At 42.2% G+C, this 13,129-nt stretch overlaps 1 protein-coding gene across 2 annotated transcripts in view; it reads left to right on the forward strand.

The window, feature by feature from the left end:
* Positions 1-13,129, forward strand: part of CDH13 (cadherin 13) — a 1,030,265-nt gene that overhangs the window by 878,569 nt on the left and 138,567 nt on the right. For both annotated transcript variants that reach the window (XM_032613947.1, XM_032613948.1), the window contains exon 8: positions 2,528-2,668. In XM_032613947.1, coding sequence (XP_032469838.1) covers positions 2,528-2,668 — 141 coding nt within the window. The remainder of the gene's footprint in view (positions 1-2,527; positions 2,669-13,129) is intronic.

Genomic DNA, 13,129 nt, shown 5'->3' on the forward strand with positions numbered 1-13,129 from the left:
AGAAAGGCTCTTTCTATTAGAGTTGATCATACCCAGACGTCTCCCCTCTGAGCCTTGAACCAACTGAGAGAAATAAACCCAAGAATCAGATCGTGCCAAGGAGAGTACAGCTTGGCCTTTAGAGGACAGTGAGCTTCCTGCCCCCTGATCAGTTCACTCACCAGTGACAGAACAGCTGGATGGCTGACGGTCTCGTCCCCCAAACGGGGTGCATCCCGTATGGGCAGAGAAGAGCACCAGCGTGGTAACTGTCACGTGGAGTTCAGGTAGGGTTGACTCTATCCCTGGACTAGGGATGGTCATGTAGCTCAGGCTTGTACAATCAGGGCCTCCCATTCCCATTGCCATGTGATAGGCACATAACCCAAGTTAGGCCACCTGGGATTGAAACTCAGTTCCAGGACATATTTCTTTAGAACATGTAGGCAAAAGAACTCCTCTTTCTGTTGGACTTGAAGGTGGTAGGACCAAAATCTGGAGCTGGTGGTGACCGTCTGCAACCACACAGAGAAAGGCAGCCTGAGAAAGAAGACAACACAGAACTGAGAGGAAGGGATGGAGTTCTTTTCATCTAATTTGAGCTCTTTAATAGTCATTCTTGAAGCCAGAATTTACCCCTCAGATTTGTGAGTTCTATGAGCTAATATATTTCTCCTTTCCTTAAGACATTTAATTGAGATGTTCTGTGAGAAGCAACAAGGGAATTCTAACTAATATTGCAACGAATGCTATGATCAATTATCTGGTTATTTGCAAGAAAGTGTAAGAGCGATTGTATCACACTAGAGTATCACAATAGGCTCTTCACAAGAGTATTCCAATAATTTCACGAATACATTGTTTTTCCTTTTAAAATTTTCCCCTCTGCAGAAATACTCTTTTTGACCAAAGAGAGTTATTATAATTTTTTCCTTCATTAGTTCATGCGTTCCTTTAGTTGGAAGTTATTGAACATCGAGTCTAAATATGGTGTTGGGGATATAGGGATGGGAAGAGGGTCCTTTTCTTTAAGGGGTTCAGAGATGTTTATGGTTGATGACAGGCATGTTCACATATAACTGTAACAAAACAGAGTCAGAGCTAAGCAGAGGTACATACAAATTCTTTTGCTGGCACAAACGAATGACACGCTGGCTTAACTCTCCTGTAGTTTAACAAATTTTATAAATAATTTAAAAAAATGAACCAGCCAATTCCTGTCTCCTCATATAAATAAAACTTTTTGATTGCGATGGGAACTCGATTGATTAACCTAGTGGAAAATCAATTAGACTATGAACTAGATATATTGCAAGGTTCGAGATGAGATGTTCCAAAGTCTCAATTTTCTGCCAAACTTAAGGCTACCAAAGAATATGTTTGTATTGTCAGAGAATATCCAATTATTGTAAGGAACATAGAAACGATACAGTCATTTCTAAAGTGGAAAGTGAGCATTCCTCTCTACCCACCCCCAATCCCATCTCCAAGAGGTAATGTTGCTAGTAGCCTGGTGTCTCCCTCCTTTGTCCTACACATCACACACACACATTTTAGATACACATATATTTAAACAAATGACAGCATTCACACCGCTGTACAATCCGTCTTACCATATCACTTTCACTTCTGCTTATAGATCTGTCTATTGATTTCAACAGCTGTGTAACAGCCCACTGTATGGATTCAGCATAATTTATTCAATCATTCCCTACTGGATGGTCATTTGTTTGAGTTGTTTCCAGACCAGCATAATTTATTCAATCATTCCCTACTGGATGGTCATTTGTTTGAGTTGTTTCCAGATTTCCACTTTGAAAAGCAACTCGAAGATAAGAAGTCCACCGGCCTATGAGTATTTGGGGATTTTTCTATAATAAACATAATTGCTTTCACAATGACAAAAGTAATAAAAACCAAGCAGCCAATGATAAAAGCACCTCCTCTGAAATGTGGAAGACTTAGAGAAAATTGCATATGTATGAGCCCCCTTGCTCTTACACAACTGGAAAACCTTCCACTCACCTCTGACCTGCCTCCCACTCCAGCTGAGCCTTTTCTAGGAAGTCTGCCCCTAAATCCCTCGTACTTGAGATATACATACACATGCGCATTTCTGCACCGCTCAGAGGTCACTCTGCCTTTGTTACTCTGCTGGACAAGGGTTCTAGGCAACCCACAGCTGCCCATCGTCTGGGAAGAAACACTGATGCAGAGGAATAGGCCCTGGTGGGCACGTGCACGTTTGTCTCCCTCACAATAGTTGAGTGAGTCACGGTTAACTCCCTAACCCCAGGTGGGACAATCGGATTCCGGGAATATGAAATGTGAAACCAGGCATCATGGAGCTCTAGTCTATGAATAGTGACTGTCTTGCCTTGGAGAGATTCCAAAGACACATTTATGCACAACAGGTAAGAGTGCTATGAAGGCGCCTGCCCTAGATGGAGGGGGGCACACAGCGTCAGCCCGAGCAACATGCATGTCTCCTATCCCGAGTGATAACCCAGGTCTAAATGTCATCCTCTGTTGTGCTTTTGCTTTGTAGACTCTGGAAAATCCCAAGTATGAATTGATCATTGAGGCTCAAGATATGGCTGGACTGGATGTTGGATTAACAGGCACGGCCACAGCGACAATCATGATCGATGACAAAAACGATCACTCGCCTAAATTCACCAGGAAAGAGGTAAACCCCTGTTGAACGCCAGCCTGGTGGTCCCGGGCGTGGTCGCTGGTTAACATACCACAGCCCTAGCGCGCTCCCTGCTTGGGACATCAAAACCCTCCTTTGTGGAGAGAAGATGGTGTCTTGCTGGAATACTTTTTTACATTCTTATCTTTTTTTTCTTTTTTTTTTTTTGGTAAAGCGGAAAATACCAGAGCATTATGAAAACAAAAGCATTGAATCTTGTTAAAGTCCATAAGAAGACAACTTTTAATGCCAAAGGGCCATTTTCGTAGTTTTATTGGTGTTATTTAGCGCTGAATTGTGTGAGTCCTGTTGTGATTTTAGCATAACAACAATTTTTTTCAGCAAGTACGGATTGAGAGGCCAGACGGAAAAGCATCAAGAAGGTAAAGCAGATTTTCTTGGCCATAACAGGGTGGCCCAGGAGCTTATCAATAACAACCAAGTTAGCTTGTCTGGCAGAGACATTACTATTCGCAGCTCCTGTGCTTTTATGATTGTGGATCGTGCTTGCTGTTTCCCATTTTTTCCAATGGAGCAATGTTTGCGGACAGGCTGAGTATGCAAGATTTCATCCAGCTGCTGAATTTGTATCCAGGCTAGGGAGTCACTGGCACTGTGCGTCTGATGGAAATGTGCTGCGGTCGTGGTTTCTTTGGGGGTCAGGACCAGAGCCAAGGACTTGACGCCCCTCTTACTGATGGAAATGTGCTGCGGTCGTGGTTTCTTTGGGGGTCAGGACCAGAGCCAAGGACTTGACGCCCCTCTTACTGATGGAAATGTGCTGCGGTCGTGGTTTCTTTGGGGGTCAGGACCAGAGCCAAGGACTTGACGCCCCTCTTACTGATGGAAATGTGCTGCGGTCGTGGTTTCTTTGGGGGTCAGGACCAGAGCCAAGGACTTGACGCCCCTCTTACTGCACAGGAGCGTAGCATCAGTAGTGACAGCCCCGTCGTTTGCCAGACCTTTCCTGGACATCCACCACCACCACGGGCTCTCCACCCTCCATCCATTGCCTCATCTGACCGTGTGAGGTTGGATTCGTGAGCCACATTTTCTACCCAGTGAGAGTGCTTATTTTAAGCTCAGAGAATCTAGATCTCCAGGGTTACAGGCAGAGTAAGTGGCAGAAGTGGGATGTGAGCACAGCTCCCTGTTTACCATGCTCTCAGCTGCAGTGCTTTGCTTCCAAGGAAGACGTTGATATTTTCTACCCTCCCGGGCATTCAGAAAAAAGATCCGTGTCTGGATTTGCAGTTGCCCACCCCTCTCTCAAGTGTCTCAGGGCTACCCCAGGTGGCCCTTCTCAGCCCCCTGGCTCCGCAGTGAGCTGTCCACATTAGCAGCCCTACATGACTCATTCACGAGGTGGAAGTCTCCCCCTCTGCCAGTGGTGTCTTGGACACTCAGGATTCTAACCTCAAAACAACAAAGTCCACGTAGCTGACGGTCTATCCTGTTGCTCCCATGACACTGTTTCTATAGCTGCTAATACAGATTGCTTATTAGTCCCATGTTTCTCAAACTGTGTTCCAAGAAATTAGTTCCACAAGTTATTATCATTATAGGGCAGGGGGTGGGGAGAGATTTCAGGGTCAGACAGATGTGGAGAACACTGAGATGAATGGTGTGAAAGATTTCTTTTACTGTAGGACTTCTGGGTACCTTTAAAATGCTTTGTGTTTCTCTATGAGGGGTAGGTGTGGTCTGTAGGGTTTCTCAGACTTATTTGGCCTGGGAATAATTTTTCCTGGTCCATCTCACCATGGCTCATCGAGCTGGTATTCATGGGATATTCATTGGGAGATATTGGTTTATCTGCAGAATTTCCTGCAAACCTCTTTCAAAAGAATAACTCAAGGCACAGTGTAATATTCAATATAGACATAGTAATGAAAATAGAAATTGGATAACCCCAATCTAAAATAAGAAAACCTATTAACGTTACCAGGTGGATGAGATTAATTAGTTATTTCAGTGGAGCCTAAACTAAGCTCAGAATTGTGTACCTAGTTAGGGACTAAATACTGTGAGTGAGAGGCTTTTGTTGTTGTTGTTGTTATTAATACCAATGAATTCAAGGAAAAATTTTAACATAGATCTTAAAGTAAGAGACCTTAAGTAGTATAATGGAAAATGTATTCATTTGTGAATATTGGCAAAAGCACAAAACTCTCTTCAAATGGACATTGGGGGCTTCCCTGGTGGCACAGTGGTTGAGAATCTGCCTGTCACTGCAGGGGACATGGGTTTGAGCCTTGGTCTGGGAAGATCCCACGTGCCACAGAGCAACTAAGCCTGTTCACCACAACTACTGAGCCTGCGAGCCACAACTACTGAAGCCTGCACGCCTAGAGCCCATGCTCCGCAACAAGAGAAGCCACCGCGATGAGAAGCCCACGCACCATAACAAAGAGTAGCCCCTGCTCACCGCAACTAGAGAAAGCCCGCGCGCAACAATGAAGACCCAAAGCAGCCAAAAATAAATAAATAAATAAATTTATTTTTTTAAAAAATGGACATTGGACAATGAGCTTGAGATTCCCTCAGGGCAGAGCTGATGTCACAACTCATATGGAGATACTAGTAACAAAACGAGGAAAATGGGTAGCGAGCAAGTACATCAGATTCTCTCTCTTAGATGTTAGGTATCCCATAGGAGTCTTTGCCAATGTTGGATAAATCAAATTTTCTAACATGTTGCAGGATGGCTGGTGTTCTTTGTCATTGATTCATACATTTTGGACATGTATGAACGCTAGAGGCAGTATAACAGCGATGTGAAGGGCTGGGCTCTGGACCAGAACTGGATTCATATCACACCTACCAGCCACGGGAGCTGAGCATGTTCACCATCTACATTCTCGTTTTGTCACCTGTTCATGGGGCTGATGCTAAAGCCCACCTCATTGGGTTCTTGTGAATGTCAAATGAGCGGAATGGTGAAGAGCCCTAGTGCTTGTCACCTCATGTTCTCTGGCATGTTGGCGATGGGGATATGGTGGGAATTTAGAAGGCGGTAGTGAGGACAGTCATGATGAGGGTAGTGGGACAAAGGCAGCGGCGAGGAAGGTGGTGAGGAGGACGGCTGCGGTGAGCAAGATGATTACACGATGGTGACGATGTTTCTAAAATTCAAAAGGCCAACTGACGTTCTTATCTAAAGGGCCATCTCCCCTCCATGTTGAAAGGCTGCTGTTTTCCTTGAAAGCGATCTATGAACCTGCTCAAGCACTTCAAAATAGGTGATTAAGACCCTCAAGTTCCAGGGGAGAAGTAATTCTGGAGGAGAGGTGGCGGAATCTGTGAAACTCATCACTCTGGGCAAAAGCAAAGAAGGCTAAGAGGAACCTGTTAGGCGGGAAAAGAGGACTGATAAGGACTCAGCCCAAGGGTAGTGGTCTTGGGTGTGGAAGTGGTCAAACAGGATGAACTAGGAATAGAGAGGAAACATGGACCCTGTGATCTTAAAGATGACATAATTTTCAGAGATGAAGGTCAAGGTTCAGTCATCCCAGAATGGAAATGGTGGTCATTTGGGCTTAAAGGTATCTAGGAACCTGTCCAAGAAGATGTTGCCTTATGTAAGTTTCTGCATGTATTAGGACATTTCTTAGGAAATTCATGAAAGTATATGGTTCTTATCTCTTTTTAAAATTCTCTTTTACATGGTCTTCCATCACCAGAGAGGTGCATTTTTTGATCTGTTTGAAAGAGGAGTTTCAGTTGGCCAGAAATAACAGACAGGAAATAATGCTCTGTTAAATGGGTTAGAGGTATAGTTTCTCTCACATAGAAGTCCGTAGGTAGACAGTCCCAGGCCAGTATGGTGAGACCATGATATTGTCAGTTTACCGTATTCCTCTTATCTTTCTTCTCTGCCTTCCCCAAAGCTGCCTCATGGTACAATAGGATCACCGTGGTGCCAGCCATCATGTGCATGTAACAGGTAGAAAGAAGCAGGAAATGAGAAGGGCAGAGGAGGACCCGCCACCTAAGTAAATGTCATTTGAAGAGATTCCCCAGAAAGTCAAATGACTTACATCTCCTTAGCCTTCCTGATCTGTGAGGGTGACTGATAAAAACTCCAGCTATCTTTAGTTGACAGGTTGCAGCCCTTGGTAATATAGGGGTTGTTACTAAGGGAGGAGATATTTTAAAGGGCGTTTTAAACAGCACATTCTTAGTGCAGACTAAGATCATTTGTTCTTCTTGTGTTTATTCACACTGACTGTAAGCTTGCTGAGAAGCAAAGCCCACACTTCTCTTATTCTCTGTTGCATTCCCAGTTGGCACTCAATAATTCACTCTCTGCCAAATGTTTCCTGAAGGTGATTTTAACTGGAGAACAGTTTCACTGGATATGATGAACCAAGTACTTTAAATGGTTACTGACACATGAAATCAATTTTTAGTCATTGATTTTCATGAAAATTTGGGTTAGAAGCACTAGTCTCCCTATGGAGAGTCTTCCGTGAGTTTTCCTAATAGCTTTCACATGTGGCTTTAACTGTTAGCTTATGTTTACATGTTAGTTGTGACTTTTCTAGATTAGGTATTTGGAAATGATTTTAGGAAATCTAGTTAAACTTTCCAAACCCAGAGTTTGGATTATAGTTGAGAATCTCAGTCCCATTTAGAGCAAAATGACTTGTCCATTTCTCTCTCTAAAGTTGCTTTTTTTTTTTTTTAAGAAAAGACACGTGATTTGTACTTACAGCATAGCAGATGCTCAACACATACTGACTGAATAACTCACTTTCACGTAAACCCAGGTCATGAGGATTAACAGACTTGCTATTAATTTTAAAAGAATGTGTCTGCAAATGATTATAAGGTTTTTAAATGAGTTTTCATTCATTTAGTCAATCAGTTGATTTTCAGATTTTAATTAAAATGGCAATTGGTAATGAGGACTGAATAACAGGATTTTTTTTTTTTTTGGCTATTTGATGAATTCTTTCTAAAGTAAATGTTTCAGTGTTCAAGCTATAACATTACAATACATGTAGTAAAAATGGCATAAATCTTAAAAGGCCCTGTCTTCCTGGAAGATGAGAGATGGGTAAATGCTCTGATTTTCATAAAGGGGTGAAGATAAATGGTGTGAGCCGGAAGCCGGCTAGGTGAAACTGAGCTACCAGCAGATATTTGCATTAAGTTATCAAGGGGGTGCTGGGGTCCAGTCTCCAATTCCTAAAAGTCTTCAAGGACCTTAATGCTTTAGGAGTCTTATTTTTCTTTGGACTGTGAGCTTTCATAATGAAAATATTTTCATAATTAACTGCCTAATTCACCCTATAATACTTTTTCTCTTACATGTTTGACTGAAAACTCTATGGCCTCTTCTTTATATAATAATTATGCAAAACCATTTTCTATAGAAAGAGAGCAAAAAGACTAGTCTTTCCTGTAGCGGCGTTGATAGAAGTTTGCTCTGTATTATTGAGAGTTTAGAAACATTTTTTTCACCTTTACTACATTATTTCATTGTTGGAAAACTCATGTAAATTTTGAGAATTGTGGTTAAATTTAAGGAAATCTCTATCAAGTTTCTGTCATATATATATGTTTTATATATGTACGTATGTATACATATATACATATATATGTATACATATATATATGTAAATGTTCTTGTATAAAGACTAATCTTTAAATTGATGACACTTGTTATTTATGTCACCCACATCGTTGTTTTGAAACATATTAAGCGTTTTATATTGTCTTTATTGATGTTGGTATTGCAGGTAAATCACAAGAAATTTAAATCTTTACCGATGTGTTCATTATGACTCACTTCTCTTCATTAGCAAGTTTATCAATCAAGGAACTATTTTATTTCTTACATCAGAAATTTACTTTTTCCTCTTAATGAAATATCTGATGCAAGATGATGTCAGGATAACATTTGCTTTATTCCTTAACTTTATCATTTTTGCTTTCTGTAAACCAATAAGAGTAGAAAAGGATGACTTTAAATCAGTCTAGGATTGAATTAGTTCATCATTGAGTTTCAGTCTTACATGAGGGCTATCGTGGTTTCCCTTACTCCTGGGTACAGCCTTTCTGGGGCCCCAGCTGAAAGATGGGTATTTTTACAAGGGCCCTTCCGCCTTGGACACCCTGAATTTCAGTGGTCTTGTCATCCCCATGAGACTGCTGAAAGCTCTGCTCAGCTTCCTGGTCTCTTAGCAGCACTTCCTTCTGCTCAGATTCTTAGCCTGTTGTCCCTGTGCCTTTATAATTTAGAAACTGCGTTAAGGGTAAAAGTTCCATAAAGTATTGGCTTCACTTCAGTAAACTTCCCTTCTCAACAGGATCCTGGATTCTCAAGTTCTGGCTGTCTTCATAGCTCTGTAGTGCTTTCAAATAGGTGGGGGGTTTTGTGTGACATCTGTATTCTTGAGCTATCCTAGATTTGAGGGATGGTCTAGAAGAAGCTTGCCCCACTTACCATAAACAAAGAAAAATATGGATTAGCTTTTTAACCTGGATTACTAGGGGAAAGCAGTAGATATTGTGTATATGGAATTCACAGTAGCACAAAACATCACAATATTTTCATTAAAAACATGGATTGAAGAAATATAATTAGTTTTGACAGTAACCACCCCCTCTCATACCATTTGCTTCAAAATCAACTCATTTTAGTAAAAAGATTAAAAATGTTGTGTCTCCTCCTTGATATTGATAGTCAAGAAATGACTAACCCCGAGGGAATTGAACTGCCTCATTAGAGGCAGACTTTGCTTTCCCATTCCTTCGCTCTTGAGTTGACATGAGTATTGGGAGTTTTCTGAACTCTTTTGGATCTCTTCATTTGTTTTTGGTAGTTTGATGGCCCCAGGTATAAAGCTCGTAAATGTACCTTTGTGTGCCAAAGGTCTAACTGAAGTGAATGTATTTATCCACTCCTCCAGCATTCCATGCAATATATTTGAGTGCTTTAAATGAAACTCTCCATAAGAGTTTATTTCCCTTAGGAGAGCCCTTTAAATTCAGAGGTGCCTGTGTCTAAACACTGACCACATAATTATATACGCTGCTTGTTCAATAGAGATTAATCCAGAAAACCAACCACATACTTCTTAGAAGATCGAACCCATTTCAATTATCTGACACAAGTGACTTTTCTGGAGGGTGGAGTCCAAACATACACTATTGGGATCTTTATCCCGTGCTTTGGGTGGTGGATGGAGGTATCCCAATATGTACAGAAAGGGAATATTTGGAGAGAATAGAGCAGTGTGATTTCAGTGCACAGATACCACCAATTCCCAACTGTGCAAATGGTCACATCCCTCCAGATTACATCACTTCCTGGTCCATCTTCATCCAGGCCAACATCTTGTCCAAGGACTCCAGGAGCCATCTATTGCAAATTGCATTCCCAGCTTCCCATCATATAATTGAAGAAGGGTTGGCTGCAAAACAGCCAACACCCACGTTCCCCGTTTATCTTCACTTGGAAGGGGTAAGTTCATTGCTTTCTTTGCACCAAGGTCGTAGAAAAACATGAAATCATCAACTAAATCTCCTAGTGTTCAAATTTCAGAGATACTTGAAACAGCAGGTCTACAGCTGGATTTCTCGACTAAAAGAGAGTGAAGTGAAGCATTTGTTCAAATGTAAGCAGTGCTCTATAAATAGAAGCCATCATCCAAACAAGATTCTTCCCGCTAAGGAAAAGGGTAGTGTGTGCTTTCCCAGATTTAATTGTTCAAAGACAGCAGGGTGAGAAATCTTGCATTGTCGAAAATGCGCGTGTCACTTATGCACTGCGTTTGTGATGTCGAAACATCTGGATTTGTTAAAGTGAAAAACTGTAATCCACCTTGTGGCTGGTTCTTCAAGCCTCTTGTAGAGGTAGACCAGATAGCCAGATGATTTATTGCATTAATTGCTCTTTCATAATTGTACTCATGATGCATTGATCCCTATCGTCTCTGTGTGAACCTCTGTGCAGATTCTGTGCCTTTGCTAAACCTCTGCTTATGCTCAGAGGGTCAGCAGCAACTCAGTGACAATGAAAGCAATTTTTTACTACCACTGGCGGAGTCTCACCACTGAGCCTGTCTCCCAACATCGTTTAGATGCTTTGATACTTAGGGACAGGTCCTTTTCATCACTGCCTCTAGGACTCAGCACAGGGGCAACATCAAAAGTTTACCTAGAGATGAAATTGTTATTCATGCAGTAAATCGTTTTTACCAGCTGTGGTGTCTCAGCTTCTAATACACTATTAAATATTATTGCAGTTCATACACACCATCACATGTCGTTATGTAATACTGTTATGTATTCTATGCTTTTCTAATATGTACACATCCTAGTTTGCACTTATTTTATTCTAATAATATATAATATTCACCTTCTTATGTGCCATACAATTAAGTTATTTATTTGCTTATTCTCAGTCTCCCCAAATTAGAATGTAAGCTCCACGCGAAAAGGAACTTTGTCTCTTTTGTTCCCTGCTCTGGCCCCAGCACCCAGCTTTGGAACATAAGCAAATAATGTGCAAATGAGTGAATAAATTATAAATGTTTGACAATAAGCAACAGAGGCCATCGAAAAGCTAGAGAGTGATGTTGCTGAAAGGGGCTTTAGAAAGAACCTCAACCAACCCTCTGGTTTTAGAGCCGAGGGAAGCTGCTCAAGGCTGATTGCAGATCCCAGGCCAGCCTCATTGTGGCACAAAATACTGCTGCCGGTGAAAAACCAAGGCCCTACTGTAGCACAAAGTCATGAGGGATCCTAAGGTTTTTCATCTTTCTGTGGTGCAGAGAGCCGAGAGGGTTGGAGTTAAACTCCTTTCCAGAAGTGAATAAACGAATCTGCATAACTGCAGAGAGCCCTAAATCTACTTCCCTACCAGTCAAGTAAAAAAAAGAAAAAGAAAGAAAGAAAACTCAACGTTAATAAATTATACATAGAGGAATCATTAGAGTGGAGACAGACTCGACTTTTCCTGCAAACTTAAAAACAAGAAAGAAAATATTCCACAGCCCCAGAGTTATAAGTGGGATTAAACAAAATAATCCAGAATTGATTTAATATATTCATTTGTTTCCGAACTAAAATCTGTTTTAGTTACAGGCTGAGTATCAGTTTTCCCAGTATAGGCAGCATTTTATTTTGCTGTCGACCTGCCCAGATCTGAGAAGACAGGAATTTATGAGAAGTATCTTCTTCAAGAAGCCTGTCTTAACTGAATGTACCTATTGCATATCGTAACATTACACTGTTGCCTTCCAAAGTGCATTCATTCATGCATTCACTGACTCACCAGCCCATCCATCAGAAGTGTATTCCATGATTCCTCTTTGCCAGGGACTGTGTTAGGCTGGGATGCAGTGTGGTGAGCACAACATCCCAGACTAACAAACGTGGTCCCTGACCTCAGGAAGTTATGGTCTAAAGTGGGGACAACTGACCAGCAAGGCAAATAGCTACATATGGTCCCTAGTGACAAGATGGAATCACCGTACATGGACACATTGTGTACACACGCCGTGACACTCACTGAGGAGGTGACATTTACAGTGACTGTGCTAGTGTTTACAGTCATTTACAGTGACTGTGCTAGTGCTAGGGCTGCTGTAACAAAATATCACACACTATGTGGCTTGAACAGCATTCATTTGCTCACAGTTCTGGAGGCCAGAGGTCCAAGATCAAAGTATCCGCAGGGTGGTTCCTTCTGCGGAAGCGTTTGCTCATGCCTGTTTCTTACGCTTCCAGTGGTTTGCTGGCAGTCTGTGGCGCTAGTAGGCTTGTAGATGCGTCACCCGTCTGCCCTCATCTTCACACGGCCTTCTCCCTGTGTGCGTGTCTGTGCATAATTTTCCCATTTTTATAAGAATGCTAGTCATATTGGACTGCAGCCCACCCTGCGACCTCATTTTAGCTTGGTCACCTCTGTTTCCAAAGAAGGTCATATTCTGAGATACTGCCAGTTAGGACTCCACCAGATCTTTTTGGGGAGACAAAATTCAGCCCATGCCAGTGAGACGTGGGAGTATGCAGAGGGTCCGTGTGAAGACATGGAGGCTGGGAAGAGCATGTCTTGCTTGAGGAACTGAGAGCTGTCCAGTGTGGCTGGAGCAGCCTGAGAGACGGCGGGGAATGTGAGACTGGGCCCAGTCATGCAGGCAAGGCAAGGAGGCGGTTCACCAGAAGTGCAGGGGGAAGACATTGGCGGACACAGTAAAGGGTAGACCTTCCAAGACTTGGAGCCCCCATGCTGCTCAGGAAAACCATTGTTCCCATGGTCAGAGACTGCTGGCGATGATGCCATCAGTCACACACGACCCACCACCTATATCCTTCACAGAACTGGAAATAACAACAGCAGGGAACCAGCATTAGTGGACATTTACACAGTTGTTTTTAAGCTTATGAAGCCCTTCCACACTCCACATACTCTCTCCCACCTAAAACCTGGACAACCCA

The sequence above is a fragment of the Phocoena sinus genome, chromosome 19 (genome assembly GCF_008692025.1).
Source record: "Phocoena sinus isolate mPhoSin1 chromosome 19, mPhoSin1.pri, whole genome shotgun sequence".
NCBI lineage: Eukaryota > Metazoa > Chordata > Mammalia > Artiodactyla > Phocoenidae > Phocoena > Phocoena sinus.